This window comes from Hydra vulgaris, chromosome 07, assembly GCF_038396675.1.
Source record: "Hydra vulgaris chromosome 07, alternate assembly HydraT2T_AEP".
NCBI lineage: Eukaryota > Metazoa > Cnidaria > Hydrozoa > Anthoathecata > Hydridae > Hydra > Hydra vulgaris.
Window position 1 is genome coordinate 41,110,954 of NC_088926.1, and position 27,546 is coordinate 41,138,499.

At 27.3% G+C, this 27,546-nt stretch overlaps 1 protein-coding gene across 1 annotated transcript; it reads left to right on the forward strand.

The window, feature by feature from the left end:
• Positions 1–554: 554 nt before the first annotated feature.
• LOC136082490 (RAF proto-oncogene serine/threonine-protein kinase-like) lies at positions 555–27,022 on the forward strand. Its single transcript, XM_065801896.1, has 2 exons — positions 555–717; positions 24,973–27,022. The coding sequence occupies exon 2, from the start codon at positions 25,036–25,038 to the stop codon at positions 26,587–26,589; it is 1,554 nt and encodes a 517-aa protein (XP_065657968.1). The 5' UTR covers positions 555–717; positions 24,973–25,035; the 3' UTR covers positions 26,590–27,022.
• The last annotated feature ends 524 nt before the right edge of the window (positions 27,023–27,546 follow it).

Below are 27,546 nucleotides of genomic sequence, written 5' to 3' on the forward strand. Positions count from 1 at the left end.
GTAGCCCATATGAGATATCTTAAATGGGTTTATAAGACATATTTGCGTGTGTAATTTTTGCGGATTAATTCATATGGGTCTTATGTTAAAAACGACATCGAAAATTTATCTATTATCTTTGAAACTAAATTGATAAGTACTTAAAAACTGGATAATTTATAATCATACACAAAATCTTTTATACTATGCATAAATGAAAAGTATTTAAATTTATACTTTAAAAATCTTATTTTTTTAAATACAGTGAGTAAAATAGTAAAACAATGCACGCATAGAAATAAAATCTTAGCAGCCCTTTCCGGTTTAGTTAAACAGTTTTTTACGTTTTTTTCTTTAATTTGTTTTGATGTCAGAACTCAATCTAATCTTTTGTTTTTGTCAAAAAAAGGTTTTTTTTCATTTGAGTAATTATAAACACAACTTTGTTAAATATTTATGCGATAAATGTGAAAAACGTGTTGAGTTTCTTTATTATTTTAAGAATTTATCGTTTGTTTTTCTTAAAAACGAAAGTAATATATTATGTTAACTTACATTAATAACATAATTTCACTTTTTAATCAAATGTAACAAGGTTATATCAGATTACTTTTAACCTTCACATGACTTGCCTTTCAAAAACAAAAATGTTGCACAGTTTGAATGTCGTTAAATAAAATCTACGAAAATGAAGCAGAAGTGATTGACCAACATTGTATAACAAAAACATTGATAAAAGTATCTTTTTGATTAAAAAATTTTAACTTTTTATGTTTTAATTTTGAATTCATTGTAATTTCATTTAAATCAATTGTAATTACTGACATTAGTTTTAATATAAAAAATAATTTTACTAGAATTTTATATTAATACTATTTCAACACATTTGAGTTAATAAAACACTTCTACTAAACTAAAGGTAATGTAAAAAATAGAAGCAATAGACTTAAGTAAAGTTTTAAACAAACATGGTTTGTTATTTCTAAAGTGAGGTAAACATAAGTATATGTTAAAATATTTCTTATTTAGAATTTGTAAAACACAAGCTGCAAGTTTTCTTTTTCTTTTTTACTTAATTCGCTGTTTAACAATACTTCTATTGTTAATTTATATTAAAAAAACATTTATTTTATGAGTTAAAGTTATTACTTAAATTATTTTTATGAATAGTTCTATTTAAACTTTTCATAAATTTACAATTTTGAGAAACTTTTTCCGCAAATAAGTTACATAATATTGAATTGAGTAAAATGCTAGGTTAATATTATATTTTGAAATCTAATCTAAACCTTTATTTGGAATTTGTGACATCTTTAATGAAAGTAGGATTTAAATATTTAAAAAGATAGCCCTATTTTACAGTTTAAATCAAAAAGCAATAATAAAAAAGATACTTTTTTGAGATTATTTAGGTTATTTTTAGAAATAATTATATAGTTATTATATTTTTTAAATATACTTTCCTAATATTGTTTATATGTATACTCCGACGTAATTGATTATTGGACAACCTATGGTTTTTTGATTAGTCTGACATTTTTTAAATTTCCCTTACATTTATTATTAACACTGACTTGTTATTTTAATGTGAAAATTTTTAGCTTGTTTACTTAATGAAATATGATGAATTTGTTGACGGTTTTTAAAATTATTTTAATAAATCTGAAATAAAATACTTTTATTCAAATTTTAAGTTTATACACGTGATTTGCACGTTTTTGGTAAAGTGTACCAAAAACGTACCGTGCTCAAATTGTTTCACCGCGCAGCTGCCTTGTTCTTCAAGGTTTTTGTTTCTGAGTTATAGAATTAAAACGGGGTTGTAACCACAACTAAAGTAGTCTCACCAACTGTAGTGATCTCCTCGGTCTTGGGAAGTAAATACAATTTAAAAAATTTAACAATATAGAAATTACAAGACATAGCATATAATAAAGTTTTATAGCAAATTACTTTAAGTATTTTCAAATTTATAAATAGTGTTTATTTTACTAGACTCGATGTTAAAACTATCATTTCATTTTAAAGGTTAAAAAACAAATTGCCTCTGTTTTTTATTTAATGTTTATTTACTTGGCTTTAAAATTTTGTACCTATTTTCATTACACATCATTGTTGTTAAAATTCTCCAAGTTACAGTATACGAATATTTTTTTAATGTATTAAAAAGATTGCTTCCTTTGATCAAATAGCTTTTGAATCATAGAAATTTATAGACTTTTGCTCTATAGAATTTACACTATTATTAGTATTATTAAATTTTTTTTTAGTTTTTATTAAATATTGTGGTTTACGTTATTTAAAGCATTTTACAAAGAATATAATAATTCTGTCAAACGCTTTAAATATATTAAACTCTTAATACAAATTAACTTGTTTAACCACTGCATGTTTATTTTTATTTTTAAACCAATATTTTTAAAAACAGTTTGTTGTTTTAAAGCAAAGGATTAAAAAGATCATTATATATTGTTCTTTAAAGCAATTTTGAAAAGATTATAAATTTTTTGAGGCATATAATAAATTATACTTTATTCATAATTTATAGCATTAGTTCCCTTTTGGGGATTATAGTAACCTTGTAGGCATAAGTCTTCAGGGCTTCTAAAATTTGGAGTTTAATCTGTTTGGTGTTTTAACGGGTGACAACTAAAAAAGAAACTGGATTTAAAGACACATTTCTCTTTAAAGAAGTAAGATAAAACAAGAAGGAAAAATGTTCTTGAAAGTGTTTTTATTCTAGTTTTTAAATATATAATTAGTTGCTCTCAATTAAACCATTTCTTCTGACTTTATCAACTAGGCCTGGTACAGACTGAGCTTGGCTCCGTATGAGCTCAATATCAATTTTTTAAGGCAATACTTGATTCTAGAACGTAATTTTTAAGATTTTCTGCATGCCAATTATTCTTGTAAACAAGGTCTTTCAAAATCCTCCAAAAATTTTCGATAGGACGACATTTTAGCAAGTTTGCAGGGTTGTCCGCTTTCTTAACATAATGCACGTTTTCCTTGTTTAGGTACATAATTACTGTTTTTGCATAGTGAGATTATGCTAAATCTGACTAGAATACATATGCACCATCTGAATCATACTTATTAATGAATGGAATAAGTCACTTCTTAATACATTTGTTTAAATAGATTTTTTGATTTACAGCCAGCCAACTTGGTACATAATAAGCTTGAGAAAATCCATTTTCAGAAAAAGCAATCTATAGAAGCAATTTCTTTTGAAACTTTTGTTTTGTTTAGTATTTCACTGTAGATTTTACATCACTAGTATAAAATATATCATTTCGATACATTGATACATTGAGTGATTTAACGTGAAATATTACTCAACTTCAATAAATGGTTTACAATTTTTGAATTTCTGACACAATCGACTGCACTTAGTTCTAGCTGCTGCTTTTTGCTGGTCAGAGCATTTTGGAATCGTCATTTTTTTCTTGATTTATTATTTGTTCTTTTTTTAATGTTTTACTAATGTGTTGCAGAGTACAGTTGAACCTTTAAGCTGCCTGTCGTCGATAAACTCCTTCTTTATGGTCAAACATGAGTTTGAGCCTTTCAATGTTTATCCTGGTCATTTTTTTAGCATTAATTCCACTTCCTTAAACTCTTTTGTACCCAGATTCACTTTCAGCACGTTTAATTAACTTGTAGATGGTACTTTTAGGTATATTCTCAACTTTAAAGTGTCACAAGTGAACTTTTTACCAGCATTTTTTTAATTTAAATAAAATTCTTACACACGTTTTCTAATCTCTTCTTGTTTTGAATTTATTTTTTTATTCATTTTTCTATCAAAAGTAAAAACACATAAAATGTTTAAAAACTAGAACAAAAATACCTTCTAAAACAGTTTTCTTATTTTAAAATCTTATTCCTTTAAGGAGATATGTGTCTTTAATTCTAGTCTCGTTTTTTAATTGTCACCCGTTACAAAAAAAAAAAATTTCAAATAACTCTTTTTCATATTGCGTGCGCAATGGACTGGGAAAGAAATGGTCTTCTTCATAAAATTATTTCTAAGAGTGTGTCAGATAACATTTTTAAGTTTATTGAATCCTTTTTTTCCTATTGCAGTATAAAAATTGTACTCAATTTAGAGCACTTTTCTTTATTTCGTGAAGCCTTAGTGGTTTCTTAAGGCTCTATTCTTAGCCCTATACTAATTTTAGTTTACGTTAACAATCTCCAGAAATTCTAACATATAAGAATGCTATATTTACTGATGGTAGTTACATTTATTCTTATTATGGTAGAAAGTCAACACTCTCTGATTTCTTGGACGGGGGATTTGACCTTAAAAAGGATCTTACTTCTGCTACCACATGGGGTTCTCAGTGGCTGGTGAGTTTAACTAAGATAAAGTTGATATGACTTTTTCAACTATTTGTTATTGCAACAATCTTTATATACTTATGAACGGTAATGCATTTATTATGTCATCTATTCTTCGTTCTCTAGGAATAACTCTACTTCCAATTTTTCTTTACAAACCATTTATTAATTCCATTTCAAAATTTCTGCAAAGGCTGTATGCCTTTATTTTGTTCGCTACTTTTTTACTCCTAATAAATATTACTTACTTTAATTTTAATTCTTTGTCTCTATTTGTATTAAGTATGTCGTTGTATGGAATACTGTTGCCATGTCTGTAGCGGATGATGTCCTTTTTTTTTTAGACAAAGAGCAAAAATAGCAACTTAAACATAGTTGCACCTGCTTTTACACCCAACCTTTAACTATTTTCTTAAAGTCAAATGTTGTTTCTCCTTTAGTTTTCTATGAATACTATAACGGGCGCTGCTCTAAAGGGAACTAAAAAATCATTCGGGTGTTACTAGTCATTCAATTAAGTCTCATTCTTTTACTATAACTGTTCCTAAGTGCAAAAAATTTCTAAAATGTTTAGTTTATTTCCTCAAACATCATTTCTTAAGATATTTCTCCCTTTATCTTGTTATATTATTTGATGTAAACGCCATTATTTAAGTTTGTATATAGTTATTTAATTTTAAAAACCTCATACTTTCACTTACAGTTACTTTCACTCTAAAAGCAATTTTGTACAGCCTTTTAGGAAGTGGTGTTAAAAAAAGTTCAAACGCATGTGGTTTTTAACAAAACTTTGAATATTTGGCTAAATAAATTTGCTCTGAAAAATTGATTTTTTTTTCAAGTAAAAAAAATTAATTCCATCTTAGTTTAAATCCACTAAACGAGACCTCAATCACTCTAGGTTGAGTTTTAGTTAATGAAAAAAAGTTGTGATATAATAATAAAATTTATGAAAAAAGATAAAGATATGCAACCTTACGAAAATTGCACAAAGGCGGGCCCGATGGTGTGAAGCCCAAAAATATTTATTTATCTAAAGCAAGTCGAAAATATTTATTTCGTTATTTTTGGATCTTATCTAATTGAAATTTTATAGTATTATTGTATTTCTTTTAAAAATAAAAATTTGCTAAGCTTTTGTAAAAACAACTTTAATACTTTCAATTTTTATTCAAAATACGGAACTTTTAATTTTTGGAGCTGGAATGAAACTGATAAAAATGAAATATTATATGCAGAAGTTGTGCGAAATGTATTCAGTGACCAAGTTGCTTCTGAGATTTAAAAAAAGTGTGTGAAAAGAGATACTATTAGATCTAAAGACTAATATTAACCTCAAAGACTTTTTAAAACAATGTTCTTGTTTTGTAGCCAGAACTAATGATCTCACTAATGCAACTAATTTAATGACCGTTATGTTTGCTCCTGATACTAATCTCTTTTTATCTTATAAATGTTTGACAACATTGTTTTAAAGTACGAACTTTGAGTAAACCAAAGTTTGTGACTAGTTTAAAACAAACAAGTTTTCGTTTAATTTTAATAAAACAAAACGGATACTTTTTCATCCAACTTCAAAAAAAAACTATTGCCTGATGAAATGCTTTTTCTTTTTATAGACAAAATGCAAATAAATAGAGAAACATAAATTAATTTTTTAGGCGTCTGTGTTGATGAAAACTTTAGCTGGAAATATCACATGGAAAAAAGTTGCTCTAAGTTTAAAAATAATGTACAAAGCAAGAAATACTTCACCCAAACAAATTCCCATAATAATTATTCAAACACTTTCTGTGGTATTACCAATAAATCTTAATTTTTACGACTTTATCGTCAGCATTAGCATGTTGCTCGTCAAATCAATTTTAAAGATAGATTTGCTCATGCCAAGCCTCTTTTACATAAAATGAAAAATTCTAACATTTTTCAGCTAAGTATTTTTAACATACTTTGTTTTATGTACAAATGTAAAACTAACGTATCTTCTACTTCTCTTCATATTTTACATACCTTATAAGAAAAAAGTAAATACAACTTTGGCAATGATGATTTAATTTAACAACCACTTTGAAACTAGTTTTGGGAAAACAAGTATTCCATTTCAAGAACTTTTCCTTTGGAACAGAATAGTTCGGAAAACCTTTGATTTTTGATTGGAATGGTTTTACTTTTTATTCATAAAAAACTAAAGAAATCGTTTTTTCTATCGAAGACGCATTTTTATATTTTTAAAATTTTTTACGTGAAATAAATACATAATACATATAACATATATATATATATAATAATAACATATAACATATATATATATATATATATATATATATATATATATACATATATATATATATATATATATATATATATATATATATATATATATATATATATATATATATATATATATATATATATATATATATATATATACAGTAGAATCTCTCTAATTCGAATTTTATGGAGAAAAATAAAAGATCGAATAATGGAGATTTTTGAATTATACAAAGGGGGTTTTTCTTAAACGCATTTCATAGTGACTTTGCATTTAATCGAATATTGTGTTAGAGTAATGTCATCTGTACGGCCGTTATAATGATTACTGTAATTACGGACCATTAAGTAGTTAATCGGAGTTGTAATAGCACACGTGTCAATATGGCCGCTTCTTAAATATAAATATATAGTTTATATATTTAGTTAGTATTTATTCCTCCATTATGACTAACCCCAACTTAACAGGTTATGGGCGTTAGTATCAAAGTTTATTATTGATGGAGATGAAAGAAAGTTTGAATTATGGGAAATAAAAAAATTAGGATACATGAAACTTAAAGGTTTAAAAGATGTTATTATGGAAACTCAAGAAGTCAATGACTATAAAAACGAATTAGCGTTTGCAGAACTAATTCAAATACATAGACGAAAGATCGCTTTAATTAGTAATGAGGGATACTCGAGATAAAGGAAGAGAAGCATTCTCAATACTTAAACAACATTACGTTTGTTGTAGCAAACCAAGAATTATAACATCATACAATCAGCTTACAACTCTCCAATATTTGAATTCGGAGTCAATTACCGACTATATAATAAGAGCAGAAACATCAGCAACAGCATTGAGATCTGAAGATGATATTGTAAGTGATTTACTTCTTGTAGCAATGATCTTAAAGGATTACCAAATGAATATAAATCTTTTTTGCGGTTATAACACAATCAGAAACTGTTAAATGTTTTCAAAAATTTAAACAAGCACTTTGAAACTTTGAAGAAACTGAGATTTCAAGAAGTAATCAGGCTTATCCAAACATAAGCAGTATTATGAAAAATAATGTTAAATTTAAAAATAAAAATGCTGCAAAATGTTAAACATGTGGCACTTCAGGTCACAAATCTACAGATTGTTATAAAAACAAAGAAAGAAAGTGGTGTAAATTGTGTAAATCAAGCACCCATAATAATAAATCTTGTCGTAAACAGCAACAGGAAAAAGATAAAGCTAAAAAGTTAACAGACCAAAATATTGATCAAAGTTATGTATTTAAAGTTCATAAAGGAAATTTGCAACTTTTATCTAAAAATGAATCATTCCTTGTAGATTGCGGAGCAACCAAGCATATAGTTAATAGTGATAAATATTTTATTTAGCTGGATGAACATTTTAAACCAGACGAACATTATATTGAGTTGGATGATGGTACAAAAACTATTAACGTGGCCCAAAAACAAGGAACAATTTCAGTTGAGATAACTACTGAGGATGAAAATGTTATTTAAGTTAAACTAAAAAATACTTTATTTATTTCAAGCTACCCCAATTGTATAATTTCTGTTCAAGCTGCTGCACAAAAAGGTGCAATTGTTAACTGCAAAGGTAATAAAGGAGAATTGATTGCTGAAAATGGGACAATATTTCCGATATACCAGAAAGGTAGATTATTTTATCTTCTTAAAACTTCAACAAGTATATTTCTAAAAGAAACCCTTGATACATGGCATAAAATTCTAGGACATTGTTATTTTGCAGATTTGAAGAAATTAGAAAAAGTTGCTGGAGATATGAAGATTACGAATGGTAAAAGTAATTTTTGTGAAACATGTACTTTAGGAAAACAAACAAATATACGTAACAGATAACCTAATATTAGAGCAACATACCTATTTGAGTTAGTGTATACAGATTTAGCTGGACCAATTGTGCCAACTGTATATAGACGGATATAAATATGTTATTATTTTCACTGATGATTATTCAGGATGTTTATTCACTTATTTTTTTAAGCATAAGTCAGACGATGTACATGCTGTTGAAAAGTTCTTAATAGACATTGCTCCATATCATAATGTAAAGACTTTCTCAATTAAAAGTGAGAAAGTCTTTACATTATGATATGGAGTGATGAGATATATCCGTTTGGACGTGTTAGTCGAATTAGAAGCGATAAGGGAGGTGAATATATTTCAAGAGAATTTCAAGAACTACTAAGAAAGACTGTATTAAGCATGAGCATACCTCACTATATTCTCTTCATCAAAATGGTAATGCAGAACAAAATTGGTGAACTTTGTTTTATGTTGCCAGATGCGTGCTTATTAAATCAAAGTTACCAAAACTTCTATGGGCGTATGCTGTAATGACTGCAACTTATGTTAGAAATTGTTGTTATAGTAGTAGACTCAAAAATATTTCATACGGAACTTTCACAAAGACTAAGCCAAACCTTTCCAAGTTACATATTTTCGGAACAATATGATATCCCTATGAAAATAATAGTAAAAAGTTGGATCCACATAGTAAAATTGGATATTTTATCGGATATGACAGAGAAAGCACTTCATATTTAATATACTACCCTGAAACAAATTCTGTTCTAAAGCATAGATTAGTAAAGTTTACTGAAGGTTTTGGACTTAAACACCTAATGATATTGACGAAGATGAAATCGAAAATTCACACCAAAATTATCAGCACCAACCTACCAAGTTACAACATACTAAAAACCGTAGGAACCCAGAGAGAATTAGAAGAACACCAAAATATTTAAATGATTACATTATTGACAATCCGGAAAACAATTATTACATTAAATTATAGACTACTGCTATTGTGTAAAAGTACCCACTTCTTACAGTGATGCCATTCAAAGTAAAGAAGCATGTAAGAGGAGGGAAGCGATGGATGAAGAATAAAATCATTAAATGAAGACATTACGTACACTCTTGCTACCTTGCCAAATGGTAAGATCCTAATAGGAGGTAGATGGATTTACTCAGTGAAAGGTGAACCTGATAATCCAATATATAAAGCTCGATATGTAGCAAAAGGTTTTACCCAAATTGAAGGAGTAAATTACTCTGAAACATTCTCACCCACAGCTAGAATCGTTAAGCATAAATATGAGTCTTTATGTGCTTTTAAATCTAATCGTATACCAAATGGATGCAAAAAGTGCATATTTACACGCTCCAATAGATTGTGAAATTTATGTCTCACAACCACCTGGCTATGAACAAACTAATAGTGAATTAATTTGGAAGTTGAATAAGTCGCTCTATAGTCTTAAACAAAGTGGGAGAAACTGGAACAAATTATTAAAAGATTGTCTTATTGAAATAAGTTTTTCTCAATCTGAATCCAACCCATGTGTTTTTATATTCAATAAAAAAGATTCAAAAGTCATTATTTTAATTTGGGTTGATGGTATTATCATAGCAACCAGTTCCACTAAATCCATGAACTATTTCAAAGAAAGACTTAACAAAAAATTTTAAATGAAAGATTTAGGAAAAATATCAAAACTTCTTGGAACAACTTTTGTTCAAAGTTTTGACAAAATAATTATGAACCAAAAGGTTTACCTCACTAATATATTATATCGATATGGAATGGGAGATTGTAAACCTAGAATAACACCATGTGAAACGAACCTAAAATCACATGGTGAAGAAACGCAAAACGAAATAAATTCAGACAAACTTTATCGTGAAATGGTAGGAAGTTTAGTTTATGTAATGATATGTACTCGCCATGACCGTAGCTTTGTTGTTACAAAATTATCACAAAGTTTGTTAAAACCAAATAACAGAGATTGGACAATGCTTAAACATGTTTTTTGATATATAAAAGGTTCTCTGGATTATTTCTTAACTTTTAGAAAAACGCAACAAAGTATTGATTTAAATGCATTTTGTGATGCTGATTGGGGAGTATCCTGCAATGATCGAAGAAGTATTACTAGTTATTGTTTAGTCTTTACCAGAGTGAACCAATTATAGCATGGAAATCTAAGAAACAAGCCTCTGTTGCTTTGTCAACATGCGAAGCTGAGTATATGACATTATCTGACACATGTCAATAGGTACCATACATTACCCTGAATGATCTATCTGTAAAAGTTACAGAACCAGTGAATGTCAAAATCGATAGCCAAGGTTTAATTGCTTTATAAAAGAATCTAGTGAAACATTCACGTTAAAAACACGTCGATATATGATACCATTTTATAAGAGAGTATCTTAATGATGGAAAGATAACCTTGGAATATGTACCATCAAACGAAAACTTAACGGACATTTTTACGAAACCATTTAAAAGGGACTCAATGAAAATATTTAAAGACATTATATTTGGAACTTGACTTTTTCGTAAATTTAGACTTTGGCATCATGTGGGAGTGTTAGAGTGATGTCTATTAATCTAATGCATGCTGAACAACCTAAAATAATAAAAATTAATTCAAGATTGAGATTTACAAGTATAATTTACATAATACAATCATTATAAAGTTATTTTCTAAAACATTCTCCATAAACTTGCTAAATTAATATTAAAATACAGCAAATAAAAAAGCCCTTTTTTTTAGGATGTTGTAATATTTTTCATTCCACGGTATATATATACCCAGCAAACAATTATTCGGACCAACAACGGACCGCCGTCAGCACTTATGCAGTGCCGACGTTGGCCATCCGCTTTGTTGCTGCGTTGGCTTGCACGTCGTATTTACATCGGACGTTTAGCACCTAGCTTGAGGCGGTTCACAAGCGAACCTATGGCGGCAAAACGCTAGCTTTCAACAATGGTCCATTTGAGGCAAACCATTTTTGGAGCGACAACGCTTTGATATAGGACCTTCTGTTATTTGCTGTCAATTTCGAGACATGAACTTTGTTACTATTTTCGTTGTACTTTTCTTTGAATATGGACACTTATCTTTAGCGAAATTGTTTATTATGTTTTATTACATGATCTCATTCAAAATAATGCATTAATGACACATTTTACACTTTTTCGAATTCAGTAAACAACATTACTACCTAAAAAATTTATGGTAAAACAATGCGTCTTGGCTTTTTAACATATTACCCGGCTAACAAATATGATAAAGAACAACCTAAAATAATAAAAATTAATTCAAGATTGAGATTTACAAGTATAATTTACATAATACAATCATTATAAAGTTATTATCTAAAACAGTCTGCATAAACTTGCTAAATTAATAATAAAATTGCGTTTCGCCGCTCTAATTTTAAAATCTTTTTTGAAAAAAAACGTCTCACAATTCATTCGAACAGTAAGTAGATTAGAGAAACAATAACGCTAAACGAAAATCACTTTACTTAGCGGTCTGTAAACTTTTAAAGTAGCCCTGAAAGTAGACACTGATATATAAATTGAAATATAAAAATCAACCAGTTAAGAGATACAAGAATAAACATATCAAACTAAACCTTTAACTCTTTAAAGACACCTTTTGAAGGGGTGATATCAAATAGCGAGTTAATAGCAAGAAACTCCACGGTAAAAGTGTGTTTACATTGAACAAATTGTAAATAAAACCAATATAATATTAGCGTTAAAACCAAGTTTTAACAAAACAAAAGCAAAGTTAATTAAAAAGCTGTAAAAATACGTTTAAAAAAACAATTTGAAGTAAAGTAATACACATATTACCTGACACCTGCAATTTTTAAAGTAAAACACCTGACCGTCATATGTAAATACCTGTAATATCAAAGATGTTATTTTTTCAAAAATGAAACGGTCATTCCATAAGATAAGACTCTTGAAATGAATGTTTAATTCACCTTAAAAAACAGTCAAATTAGGGTGGTTTAAATTACCTTAAAAAAAGGCTACCTGGCATACTGGTTCTCTATTTTCCAATAACGCTGATGGTTGAGGATTGTAAGCAAGATAAAGTTTTTTTTTCAATGTAATACTACTAAGTCTGCTATCATATAATGAAAAGATAAATAGTATTTGGAAAAGTGACTTTAGTGCCTGGTTACAATCCAAGCATTTTTTCAGGAAATATCCAAACCTGAATTAGGAAATATCCAAACCTGAAAAAAGATAATAGTAATCAGAAGCATAATATTAAATCACAAGCATACTTCCACATACTGAGTTTTCATGAGAAGGTTTACAAATATAGTTTATAAAAGAAAATAGGAAAACTTGTAACTGAATTTCCTTACATATCCTCTCATCTGCCTTAGAAGTTGAGCACCAAATTAGTTCTTGTTACATCAAAAATTTAAGCATCATTACATAAGTTGTCATTGGTTCTTTTCATTTTTTACAATTTTAAATGGTTGATATGATCAAACAGTAGGCTGACTTTCCAGAACTTGAATTACGCTGTATTTTTTTATTCATTACTACTAAAACAAAACTTATTCATACATACAAACATAATCTCATTAAATCCTTACAGACCTTGTAAAAAAGAAAAATGAAAGTAAAAGAAGATTTATAGCTTCTTAAACAGACACCGATGGCTATTACATAACTTTTGAATAAAGTGCAGCTGCTTCAGACAACAGCAACAACAAAGCTTCAAAACACTGAAACACCTTGTTCATCATATACTCAACATTCCGATTAATAACCTTATATATATTAAACTTAATATATTTATACAAAAAGTTGCAAAAAAAAAGATTTTTTTTTAATAAATACTTTGTCTGTATTTTTTACAACTAAAAAAATTATACGATAAAAAATTAGATATTTTAACGTTTAATCTATAGATGATTGAATAAAACTTCTTGATTTAATATACACTTAATGTAGACAATAGTTTCCTGTTTTCCATTTTGCCGTTGTTGTACTTTTCTTCACGTATCGGTACTGCAGGATTTTATTAAAAAGCTTCTAATAATCAAAGCTAAATACAAACATCAGGTTATATGAACTGGATAGACCAAAATGACAACTCAAACAAATATCAAGTACGTAACGAAAAAAATAAATTGATAAAACAGTTGCTAAAAATAGTTGTTAACTACTCAGCACAAAAAAATGTATCTATCATGTAAAAAGATCTATATAAAATAAACATTCTTATAAAAAAGTATAAAGTCAAAGCACAAAGACATTTCTGTAAACTCTATTTATATTGTACATGTATGTTGAGATTTTATATACTGTATGAATAATACTACTAATAATAATATTAAAAATAATTATAATAAAAATAAATAAATATACATATATTAAAAGCAATTAGTTAGAAGATCTACACATACTAAAAGCAAAAAGAAAAAATTATATATCAAATACTTAAAAACCAGAAAATAAAGAAAGTTAGATTCTTCATAAAAATTATCCCAAAAAATTTCAAAGACAAAGAAAAAATCAAACTACTCAAGTTTAGTAGAGATAAACAAACATAATTGTAAACGCACATGGGAAATTCCCAGATAACTTACTGGCATGCAAAAATAAAACCGTGCTCACTGGCCAAAATTAAAAAAATCAATAATGAATTTTCCTCTGATCCAACTGTAATAAAAAGTGAATTAAATAAATCTTTTGTTTCTGTTGGCCCTAATCTAGCTAAAAAATCTTGTGACTAATAACATAGATGTGCATGATTTTTTGATAACTTTGGTCTTAACATCTTACGAATTCTCTTCCGAAGATTTTGAGCAATATTTTAAGAAGTTTAAGTCTAATAAATCAGCTGGCCATAATAATATTAATGGTAATGTTGTGATAGAGTCTTATGAAACCCTGAAGGATGTTCTATTTAAGTTTTAAATTGTTTTATAAAACAGGGCGCTTTTCCTGATTTTCTAAAAATAAATAAAGTGACCCCAATTTTTAAAGCTGGCGATGCAACCAAAAATTCTAGTTATCACCCAATTGAGTTTAGAAAAAAAAAGACACAACAGATTTGTGCCCAAACCTGTTTGCCTGTTTTTTCTAAAGTTTCAGAGAGAATTTTATATAAATTAACTTTTAAGCACCTTTCTTCCAACAATATACTATATGTTAATCAATACGGATTCAAAATAACCCTAACCCTAACCCTAACCCTAACCCTGATGCAATAATCCAAATTATTTGCAATATTTTTGAATTTTTTAATAATTCTTATTTCACATTTGGAGTTTTCATTGTTTTATTAAAGGCTTTTGATACGATTGATTATTAAACTTTCTTCAGAAATTTACCGTAAACAGGTTGTTTATAGTAATTGACCTATCCAATTTATTAAATATAACCTTTGGGTTTCCCCAGGGTTGTATACTTGGGCCCATTCTCTTTCTTATTTACATCAGTTATTTACAAAAAGCTTCGAGCTTGATCGCTGTCATGTTTGCAGATGACACTAACCTCTTTTTAACAATATTACAACATTATTTCAAAATATAAATATCAAATTAACTAAAATTTCTAAATGGTTTAAAATAAGCAAGCTTTCACTTAATGTTGAAAAAACTAATTGGATACTTTATTACCAAGATTTAAAAAAAAATCTGCGGTGCAATATGCCATTTCCTTTTACTGCATAAAATACTAATAAAAAGAGTATATACTACAAATTTTTTGGGTATCTAAGTCAATGAAAACCTTAATTGGAAATATCACACACAACTTTTCTTTAATAAAGTTGCTAAAAGTACAGCAATATTGTTTAAAACTAGAAGTGCTTTAAATAAACGTAATTTAGCTCAATTATATTACTCCTTTATCAATTGTCATTTAAACTATGCAAATATTGCTTGCTGTAGGGCTAGATTTAGAATAGAGTTTTTAAAACTAAATTGTATTATCAGCAAATATTTTACTGATTCTGGCAGAAGTTTATTTCTCTCATCAATTTAAGTCATGTTTAAATTTTCTCTGCATATGCAATGTGCACTGAATACGCAAAACAAAACAATGCATATCTGTAGTGACCCAGCGGGCACACGACGTTGGAATGACGTTGAAATAACGTTGATTGACGTTGATCGACGTTGATCAACGTTATTTCAACGTTATTCCAAGGTGGTGGGCCCGCTGGGGATAATATTTTTAAAAAATCTCAAACTAATCAAATCACAATCGACAATTAAACTAAAATAGTTTTTTGCAGTTGTCAAAGTAAGGGATTTTTTTACTTTTAAATTTTTTTTTAGTATCTTACCATGAGTAAATTTTTTTTAAAAATAGCTTATTTATATAATGTCAATATGGCCGTAGTAGTAAAAACTTCGTAATTAGTCTTATAGCTATTAAAGTTTTTTTCAGTTTTAAGATATTCGATTATACAATAATTATTTTCTAGTATAAAACTGTTATATACAAAAGCTATTTAATATATTGAAAACAAACGTTAATTATATTTGTTAGTCAAACAAAAGAAAACATGAAGATGTGAAACTCTAAGCCATAGAATAATGGAAAATCTATATAATTAGCGTAATACTACGTCATAGAGTAATAGAAAACGTTGAATAGAGCTAGAGTGATAGTGTGTAATCAAAAACCTGATTATTATAATAACGTTTTTCTAACATAATGTATAACGCTTCTTTGAATTTTAAGTGATGCGAAGTTTGGGCGTAGTCAAACACTGAGAAAGAGTCTTTATTGGCTACATTAAAGCAACTAGTTTTTGAATTAAGATGTTGATTTATATGAGAAGTGTTTTTGTAAATTTAAGTGTTCCTCAATCCTTTTACTCAAATGTTGATTGTTTTGACCCACATAACAAGCATTACAGCTTTTACATACAAATTTATATATGTCATATATGATCTTTTGTTAAAAAGTATGTATTAATTTTAAAGAATAAGAATGCCAAGTTAATATCAAGAACTTACTATGTTTTTTGGATGAGTCATTTATCTTGCTTAAATTTTTTTTAACATATTTTAAATATACGGCATTTTAAAGTAATTTATTTTTGAGGAATAGATAAATTCATTGTTTTCATTTTTATATAGTCTGTTTAAGTAGGTTTTTAAAACGCAATCAATTAGTTTTGTCAGGTAAAGCTTTATTTGTAGAATAAGTATTAGTTTAACTAAATCAGAATGTAAGTTAGACTATTTGTTGTTAGTTTCCTAAATCCAATCTTAAAAATTATATTTAAAAAGTTCTTTTATATACGCTATAATAAATACCCTATATTAAAGCTTTTATGATGCCAACGCTGTATGAAATATTGGTAAAACAAAAGTTATTTGCTAATAGACCTGAGGAAGTTTTTTTTCTAAATATGCTGATAATTAAGTTAAATTTGTTGTCAACAAAAATATCTTAAAAAGCAAGAGGAGACTTCATTGCCATACGTTCACATTGTTTATAATATTTTTATTTAAAGAAAAAATTCTTTTTTGTGGTAGCAAATTAGAATTATTTATATAGTTCTTTTTTAATAATTTTGAAATTAGGATCGTTATCAATAAAATATTTTACTTCTAATTCTAAAGTTTCTTGTATTTGTAAATAAATTTTCAACATCAAACAACACCATATATTTATATAATGTGCATACCTTTTTTAAACATGAGTAATTGCAAACGAGTTTTTGGTTGCGATTTGGTGTTTATTTAGGGTTAAGAAAGCTATGAAAACTTGTGTAAGTTAATGGTTATAAGAACCTATGGAAAAAACTATGGGTTGGAAATTAAGATTATTAATTGAGTCAAAAAATTTATGATTCTTGATTAGGCCATAAATACGAGCTGTTTAAGAACCTGTAGGTCAAAAATCAAAATAGTGTGCTTCAGTAAAAAAACTTTGTTTTCAAATAAATTTTTAATTATCGTTGTAGTTATCCTTCTCTCAGTAAGATCATGTCCATTTTTAGTTCAGCAATTTTAGATTTGTCATTAATTATTTTTAACATTAAGTTTATGTAGTCTTTTTTATTCATTGAAATGACATTATTTTCTGTATCTGTTTTAAAGATCATTGTTAGTAAACACTTTTGTTTTTTAAGTTTCAAGTGTTTTCTTAACGTTGCTTGGTTTGGTTTATATTTGTAGCAAAAACAATTAGCAATGTGTGAGAAATGAGTTTTAACTTTAGGCAGTATAGAAAGGTATATCATTGCAAAGGCATTTGTTTTTGATTAGCGTTATTAGGGGAATTATATAGTTTAAACCATTTTTCAAAATATCTGATACTTTTTTGATTAATGATTTAGTGGTGAGATTTTGAATGGTTTCCTCATGGTTTAAAGGTACTGCTTGTGTTTTAGTTTAAATTTCCCAACTTTTTAGTAATTTAAGTAGTTTTTGGCAAACAATATCGCAATTTTTAAATAATTTTAGAAATATTTTTGTTAATATATATAGATATCTACATATATATATATATATATATATATATATATATATATATATATATATATAGAGAGAGAGAGAGAGAGAGAGAGAGAGAGAGAGATAGATAGATAGATAGATAGATAGATAGATAAATAGATAGACAGAGAAAGAGAGAAAGAGAGTGAGAGAGAGATAGGGTAGAGGGTAGGCATCCAGACATGTGAGACAATTGATAGTTTAACTATTGCCTATAAATAAGCGCTTTTTCGATCTCTCGTTTCATGCTGAAGGTTTCATTATTCCTTTTTTTTAAAAGCGTTGAACTTCAGAGCTAATAAATTTTCTGCCTTTAGCACTGTAGAGAAGAGGTTTTGAGGCAATTCGTTTACAGTCAGGTGTTATCTTTTTGAACAGATTAAGAGGCTCTACATTTAATGTAGCAAGTCTAACAACAAGGGGTGCTCTCACTCCACCAAAATAAGGATTTGCACATTTGTTCTGGAACTGGAAATCAATACCAAGCAAAACATCAATTAAATTTGTTACTTATATGTTGTCTTTAAATTGGGGTAGTTTAAGTTATAAAATTTTATATCAAATAAATAAATCCCAAAAATAGGGGTTGATAGAGAAGTTGATGTTATTTGAACTGACCTGTGAGTTAGGAACACGTTAGAGACACATGCGAGAGAGTTTATTAATTAGTATAGGGTAAATAAAGCTATCAGAGTTTTCACTATCAATAAGAACTTTGAATAACTGTTTATTCAATAATAAAGTATAGTTGTATTGTGATAATACAATTAGACTTTTGAATAATTGGATTTAGACTACAAGTAGTAGTTGCTAATGTTGGTTTTGAAGATAGATGCAGCTGTTGAATTGGTGTTGTTTTGCTTTGAAAGACATACATTAGAGAAATGTCCTTTTTTTTCACATTTGCTACTTGAAGCGTCGTTAGCATATATATCTATGATGCACAGTGTTTCCACAAAGAAGCAAATTTTGTTTGTTGAAGGGTTGTTACTGTTAGGAATGGCAGCGAATGTGGTGAGATTTTTGTATTCTCATTAGAAAAAGATGATGTAAAATAAAGTTTTTGGTTAACTGAAAAATGCTATTGACCAGATTTGTAAGCTCAATTTTTGTCAAACATAACCTCTAGTGTCATGCCTATATTTTTGAGAAGTCGTAGTTGATTTTTATTAGAAGCTATATCACTAATAAAGAACACACTTATTGCTTCTTCTTGGTATCGTAATGCAGTATTTACTTTAAAGTTACAATCTTTGGCAAGTATTTAAGTGCTTGGATACAGTCATCAAATGATTCACGTGTTTCTGTCGACATGTTGCCAAATAATGTTGAGAAAATATATATTATTTATTGGTTTAATATAGAGACTACTCAATGTTTCAAAAGCAGAATCATAGGTGTTACATTCACTGATGTGTTTAAAAATCTGATGAGAAAGAAAGTTTTTCAATGTTTTCTTGAGGTAACTCATCTGGAAAATATTCAAAAGTTCTAAACCAATGTTTTAATTCTTGGTTACTTGATGGTGTGTTTAGAGACAATTCAAGTCGTACTGGTCGTAGAGCTTTGTCCATTTATTCTTTTTACACAAAATGAAAAAATTGACAAGTTAAAAAATTGTTGTGGAGTTATCTTTCCTCACCGGGTCAACTCTATGCTTTTATGAAAATGTAATTATATACCATTTATATGGAATGTATGAGGCATGACTTTAATTTGAAATATTTAAGCCCCCGGTTAATTTTACCGTATTCCTAAATAATTGAACTCTTGGGATTAACTTATTTCAAAATGGATTAACAGGGTATTTAAAATGTTTTACCCGGGGTATAACATTTTTAGGAGTTAATCCATTTTGCGTCGCCGGAACGAGAGTTATACTTAGGGATCGTTTACAAAGTACGCACGCTCGTATGGAAGAGGGGACCTGAAAATAGTGTATATGAGACGAGGAACAGGGGTAAATTTTAAAAGTAAGGAAACACTAAATTAAAAAACATCATAAAATTTTAGGTAGGTAGGTTAAAAGCTAATGTACTTTTACAACGATAGGTTTCTCAAAAAAACAAACATCTATATGCGAGTGAGGGTACTTTATGGACGACCCCATGTCTAATTTTTTAACTTCAAGATTTTGTCGTTGACGTCATTTAGTAGCTCCACATCGATGTTCATGCGATTGGTTTGGGTTAGGATTGGGGTTAGGGTTAGGGTTAGGGTCAGGGTCCCCAACCGTGTTGAAATTCAGCAGTTTTGGAATGGGTTTTGCTGCCACTGCTTTCATGCCGAGTTTTTTTTTATTTATTTTTTTATTATTATTATTTCTTATTATTATGGTTATTATTATTATTATTATTATTATAATTATTCTTGTTATTATTATTATTCTTATTATTGTTATTATTATTGTCTTATAATTATTATTATTATTTTTAAAATACTATTTGCCGTATATTAAAGTTTACAATGAAATAAACTGTGTTAATAAATAAGAGAGCTGGATCAAGCAGAAGACATAAACCGTTTTATCATTGAGTCCCTTTTACATTGAAAAAGTTGTCAGTTTATATGCAAAAATGAAAGGTAGCCAAGTACATAATAAGAACTTTACACACGTTAATTAAAATATAAATATTAATTAATATAATTATTAGTGTTGAAATATAACGCAATATATCAAAAATTAACAACAATATGAAAGTATTAAAGTCTTACAACAAAAAATTAAACAAAAATAAAACTGCAACATAAGAGAAGTAGATTAAGAAACTTTTTTTTTAGGTAATTTATACTATGTATGTAATTATTTTAAAAGAGATATTTTAAATCAAAGTCATTTTGTAATAAGAGAATCTTAGATTCTTTCCTGAATTGTTCCAAAGAGACGTTTTAAATATCATTTTTTAGAAATTAATTTCAAAAAGTGTTTACATATAAACGCTCCATGGTATTGGATTTGGTAAGAACTTAGTTTTAAATTAGTTTTTGGTACAATAAAGTTAATAGTTGAAAATTTAGTCAGATACTTGTGCGAGATTTCACTAAAGTAAGACTGAAATACAATTAGAGAAAGCCCAAGTTTTATTTTAGGCATGAATTGTAGAACTTGGTCTTTATTAAGTTTATAGATACTTAGGGCACCAAGCTTAACTAAAAGACGTTTGCAATGAAAAGTACTGTGTGCACCAAATACAAACCGTCATGCGTGTTTTTGCTTACTATAAAGTTTTTAATTTACTATAAGTAGAACTACCCCATACAATATTACAGTAAGAGATAAAACTATGAATAAATGAAAGTACGTTTTTTTCAAGGAAGCAGTGTTAAGATATGGTTAAGTTTTATAAAATATGGAAATATTTATTAAGATTTTATTTTGTATGTCCTTTGTGTGTGGTTTCCATGAAAAATTTTCATTTAGTATTACTCCTACAAAAATTAAGGATTGGTTCCTTTTTAATAAATGTTTTATTGATTAAAAGATTAGGTAATTTTAGAGAAACATCATCACCTTTTCTAGGTTTAGAGAATATAATAAATTTTCTTTTTTGCACACTTAACGAAAGCATTTACTTGTGAACCTTCATTAAATATATTAAAGAGAACATTCATATTTTTGTTGGAATAAAAAAGAATTGAGTCGTCTGCAAACAATATAACATTTAAAATAATTGATGCTAAGTATAAATCATTTATATACAATAAAAGTTATAATGGTGCTAAGATTGAACTTTAGGGAACAACACTTGTAATGTGTTTTTCTTTTTAAATTTTTTTTATAAATAATACAAAGTGACCTTTTCGTCAGGTAATCTTCAAACCAAATTAAGTTTTTATTTTTTACTTCATAGAGTTACAGTTTTTGTAAGTATCTTATGGTTAACAGTGTCAAAGGCTTTTGACAGACAAATGAAAATCCTAACATAAAATAGTCATTATTGAATGCATCTGATACATGATTAATCAGTTTGATTACCGCATGGTTAGTTAAATTATCTTTTTTAAAGCCTAATTTTTTACTCCACAGCAAACTGTTTAACATCAAATAGTTATAAAGCCTGTTCTACATAATTTGTTCCAATAATTTTGAGAAGCAAGGTAAGACGGAAATAGGTCTGTAGTTTGAAGTTGTTGAAGCTCAAGGTTGACTTTGTCAAAAAGGTCATCGATAGAAGAAAATGAATAAAACAGATTCGCATCATTTGCGAACATAATGCAATCAAGATTTTAGCATTAGGTCGTTAATGTATATAAGGAACAACAAAGGGGCAAGAGTTGATCTCTGTGGAACACCACATTTTATTTTTAATAGCTTTGAATTAGAAATCTCGTCAATAATGACACATTGTTGTCTTTTATTGCAATATCTGGTGAACCATTTATTAGTCGTTTTTTTTTATACCATAATTTTTCATTTTTCAACCAGTATTTTATGGTTGACCGTATCGAAAGCTTTTGTAAGGTCAATAAAGACTCCCAATACAAACTGTCCTTTATCAAAAGATGACCTGATGTTTTCCATGAGGTCTGTGATTGCAGCTTCCGTTGAATGATTCGTTAGAAAACTGTATTGACATTCACTTAAAATTTTGTTTTCTGTTAGATATTTATACAGGCTATTGTAGATTATTTGTTCAAGAAACTTGGAGAATACTGGAAGAATTGAGAGGTCTGTTATTGTTTAGTGATGCTGTGTCTCCAGTTTTAAATATTGGTAAAATTTTTGCTATCTTTAACTTTTCTGGAACATATTAAAATATTAAAAGGAGAATCTTTTATAAAGGGTAAGATTCTATTACTACATTGCTGGAAATATCATCAATGCCTGGAGCTTTGTTTTTGCTAGTGATTTTATTGCTTCTTCGAACTCCTCTAATTTAGCATCATTTTCAGGATGTAAGCTAGTATGGTCAGTAAAATAGTTACTCAATGATTTGTTTGAATTATCTACTTGTGATGCTAGGTTTGGGCCAACATTTACAAAAAAATTAAATTTTTTGGAGTTTTTTCTTTTTTCTTTTTTTTTTTTTAGTTTCTTTATCTGTATACTCAAATCCATTTACTTCGATTCTGGAGGGTAAAGTTTCTGGTTTTAATTTAGTTTTACCAATAATATCGTTCATAATGTCCCATGTTTTTTTAAAACTATCACTATTTCTTTGTAATTGATTGGAGAAATTTTTGGACATTTTATATATTTAATTTTATACCTTTTTCTGTAATTGGAAAGTGCTTATTGTATAGTTTAAGGAAAATATTTATAAAGTGTTATAGGCAGTATTTGCAAGTCCTTGGTTGCATTGAATATAAACAGTAGACCAATTTGTTTTCAATAGAGATTCGTTAAATTTGCAAAGAGAAAACTCGTTAATTTGTTTTTTATATGTTTAAATTTTTGCATCTTTGAATCAACACATTGTGAAACTGCATACAAATGGCTATGGTTATTACGCCAGTAAGTCATACGCTTCCTAAAAAATATATTGTGTAAAGTATACGCATTATAAAATTGATTTAAATACAGAAAGTAATACAGGTATTAAATATATTTTACAGGTAATAAATATATTTTACTCGATTTGTAACAAATATTATTATTAACAATTTTTTCATATATGTAATATTAATTTATTATTATACAGTTGAAATTTAAGAATAGATAAAGTTGAAGTTATTTGAAATTTAAAACACATTTTAAATTAGGCATACATCATTTAAATTAGATATATCTTTTGAATCTTACCTCTACGACTCACAGAGTTAAGATAACCGGAGAATATTTATTTTTAATAAGTACTCCAAATTTTCAAAAGACAATTAAACATGTAAGCTCTCATTAAAACATGTAGATAATTTAAAGGTATTTTAGTCCACTATATTATAACATTAATAGGAAAACTCTATCATATAGTTTTTTGTATAGATGTTTTAATCTAATAGAATAATATATTTGTAGATATTTTAACTTAGAGAAACTTCTAGAAACATACTATATATTATACTAACATAAAGCAATAACTATAGACAATAAAACAAAGCTGAAATAAATGTTAGTAAAAAACTTTATATACTATATACTGTATGTAATGTGAAATGTAGGATGACAGAGTAAGATACTGTGACAAGCAATGTTGCAACTAACACGCTGTTATATAACATCCAGTGTAACTATGTTCAAAATCACAATTACAACGGCGGTTAGTAGTTCGCGCAAGCGTGGTAAAACTTTGGACGTCCTTAGATGTCATAAATTAAAAATTAAGACAAAGTTGAACTAATTTGGATCTCCAAGGACGTCTAGTTAGGTTACGGAAATCCGGACCCCATTTGTTTGTCTTCGGACGTCCTAAGAAGTCAAATGTCCACTGGTATATATATATATATATACATATATATATATATATATATATATATATATATATATATATATATATATATATATATATATATATATATATATATATATACATATATATACATGTATGTATATATATATATATATATATATGTATATATATATATATATATGTATATATATACATATATATATATATATATATATATATATATATATATATATATGTATATATATATATATATATATATATATATATATATATATTTATAAACACATATATATATACATATATATATATACATATATTTATATATATATACATATATATACATATATGTATATATGTATACACATATATATATATATATATATATATATATACATATATATATATATATATACATATATATACAAATATATATATATATATATATATATACATATATATATATATATATATATATATATATATATATATATATATATATATATATATATATATATATATATATATATGCTTCACATTATTGTATTGTTTGGCATTGATATAATATTTACATATACATTCATAAAACATATACATTCATCATGATATTTTTCCAGCACTCATGTAACAATTAAATGGCAACATTATTCCTTATACTTTTAATTTATTTTTTGCATATTTCTTTACTCAATTTTAACATTTAAAGTTCAAGTCTACTGTATTCTATTGAAATAGTGTAGGTATTCTATATATATATATATATTAAGTTATGGGTAACAGCAATGCAAAAAGCAAAGAAAATGTTCAAAATAACTCACAGAATACAAAAACATCAGACTTACCAGTTGCTTTATTATCAAACCAAGATGATACGAAACCAAATGTGTTAAACTGCAAATCTAATGACTTAAAATCTGAAGCTGATAATGATGATAATGTAATTGACAGTTCAAACGTCTTAAATGACTTAGTACATAATATTTTTCTTTATGCAAATAAGTATGGTTATTTTAGCATTAATAGCCCTGCTCATCAAAACGTTCAATGTGATGCTTGTTATAAAACCAATTTTGTAGTCGATCGTTATAAATGTTTGGTGTGTAAAAACTACGATCTTTGTGGAGTGTGCTTTGAATCAAGAAAGATTACTTTGCCACATGTCAAAGGACACCCAATGGTTAGGTACAGTGGACCAAAAGAAGTATTTGGCGATGAGATTGAGTTGGAAAATGTTACACTTGGCAGTTTTAAAAATAAGTTTAATGGAGTGGAACACGAAGCAACGTGCGATGGGTGCAAAACTCATCCAATTTTCGGTCTGCGATTTAAATGCGATGAATGTAATGATTTTGACTTGTGCTATAAATGTTTCGAAAAAAAAAAAGATATAGGCAATCATAAGGTAGAACATTCTTTATTACTATCTTATAGCATTCGAAATGTGAACCCATCTGATATTGAACTTTTAGAATGTTTAGGTAGTGGAGCATTTGGTACTGCACATAAAGCAAAATTAATTTCAAAAAATAAAATAGTAGTTTGCAAAATTCTTGAATGGAATCCTTTCCATGAGATGTTTGGTTTAAACGTAAACAGTTTATATCAAAGTTTCATTCGTGAAGTACAGGCTTATAACGAAATTAACAGCAATTTTGTCATTAAAGCATACGGCAGTTGTGTAGTAAATAATCAAAGCTTAAAAAAGTTTTATTTACTTACAGAATACATGGAGAAAGGAAGTTTAACCAAGCTATTGAAAAATGAGCCAGATTTATCTTACAGATGCAGAGTTTCCATAGCATATAATATAGCATCAGGAATGAAAAGAATACACGACAAGCATTATATACACAGAGACATTCGACCTGATAACATATTTATAACAAACAACTATGTAGCAAAAATTGGTGATATGGGAATTTCAAAGCTACAGGACAAGTTTCAGAACCACTCTGTGTTAGGACCAAGAGCATATATGCCAAAGGAGTTCCATACTGGCAATTATAACGAAAAAGTTGACGTTTATGCGTTTGGTTTGACAATATACCACTTAATAACTGGTCAAATGCACAATTTTGAAAATAATACAGTAGTTCTAAATGAGAAACCTATCATATTTGATAAACTAATTAACAAATGCATAGAAACTTTACCAAGTAACAGACCAACTGCATCAATGATAGAAAGTAACCTAGAAAAGCATTACGAGGTTTTAAGTGAAGTTGTTTCAAAATGCACAGGATATTTTTTGCTACCAAAAACGAATCGTACTGAAATATGTATAAAAACATGTAATCTAGTTTCTGATTTACTTTATAATTAATTGGACACGTGCATAAAATAAATTGGAAAAAACTACCTTTTTCGATATTCTAAAAGTGTTTTTCTACACATAAATATATTTTTCACAGGCATATATAGAAAACGCAAAATAGTTAAAAATTGTTTCTATTTTTAATTTAATTTTACAAGTCTATTTGAGAAAAATTATTACAACTTTTAAAATAATAAAAATAAAATTTTATTGAATTTTTAAATAATATGAAGTTTTTTATAAATCAAGATTTATGAGTTTTTGATAGCTTATGAGTTATAATATATTATACAAATTATATGATAAAGTATGAGTTAAATGATAATATTAAAGCTTTATGTAATTATGAGTTTAATTATAATAAACTCATCAATAAAATAATACACTGTACAAAAACATATATGTTTCTACTAAAGATATATGACTTATTGGAAATAGAAAATGCTTTATTTAAAAAATGATGATAACGAAAAACTTAAACTAATCAACTCAATATAACATCAAAATATATACATATATAAAGATGTACGTTTTTTTATGAAATATAATATCTTAGTTTTTCAAAACTGATAACTTTATAAACACTTTTAGAAACAACCCTCTATTTGCTTTTAACTCAAAACGAATAGCTTTAGTCTTTTATTTGACAGGGTTGAACATATTTATGACTCAATTGTTTAGTTAAGTATTTATGCAAAACTTATTAAATAAAGGTTTGAATATTATAAGACTTAAATCTTTTTCAATTTTTTCATAAATGCTTTTTTACGATGTATGTTACGGATCACAGTTACAATATATTTTATGTTTGTTAAAAAATAATACCACAAGCCTTGGCATACGTTTATTATTAAAATAATAAACTTTATTTTGTTTGTTTAAAAGTTTTTCCTATTTTTTGTATTATTGCTGTAAGAAGCCTGCATGTATAGCAAAGATTTGAATAAATAAAGAAAATTTAGGTAT

Bases quoted from the DNA above. Each gene is read 5' to 3' on its own strand.
- LOC136082490 (XM_065801896.1), top strand. From the start codon at position 25,036: ATGGGTAACAGCAATGCAAAAAGCAAAGAAAATGTTCAAAATAACTCA.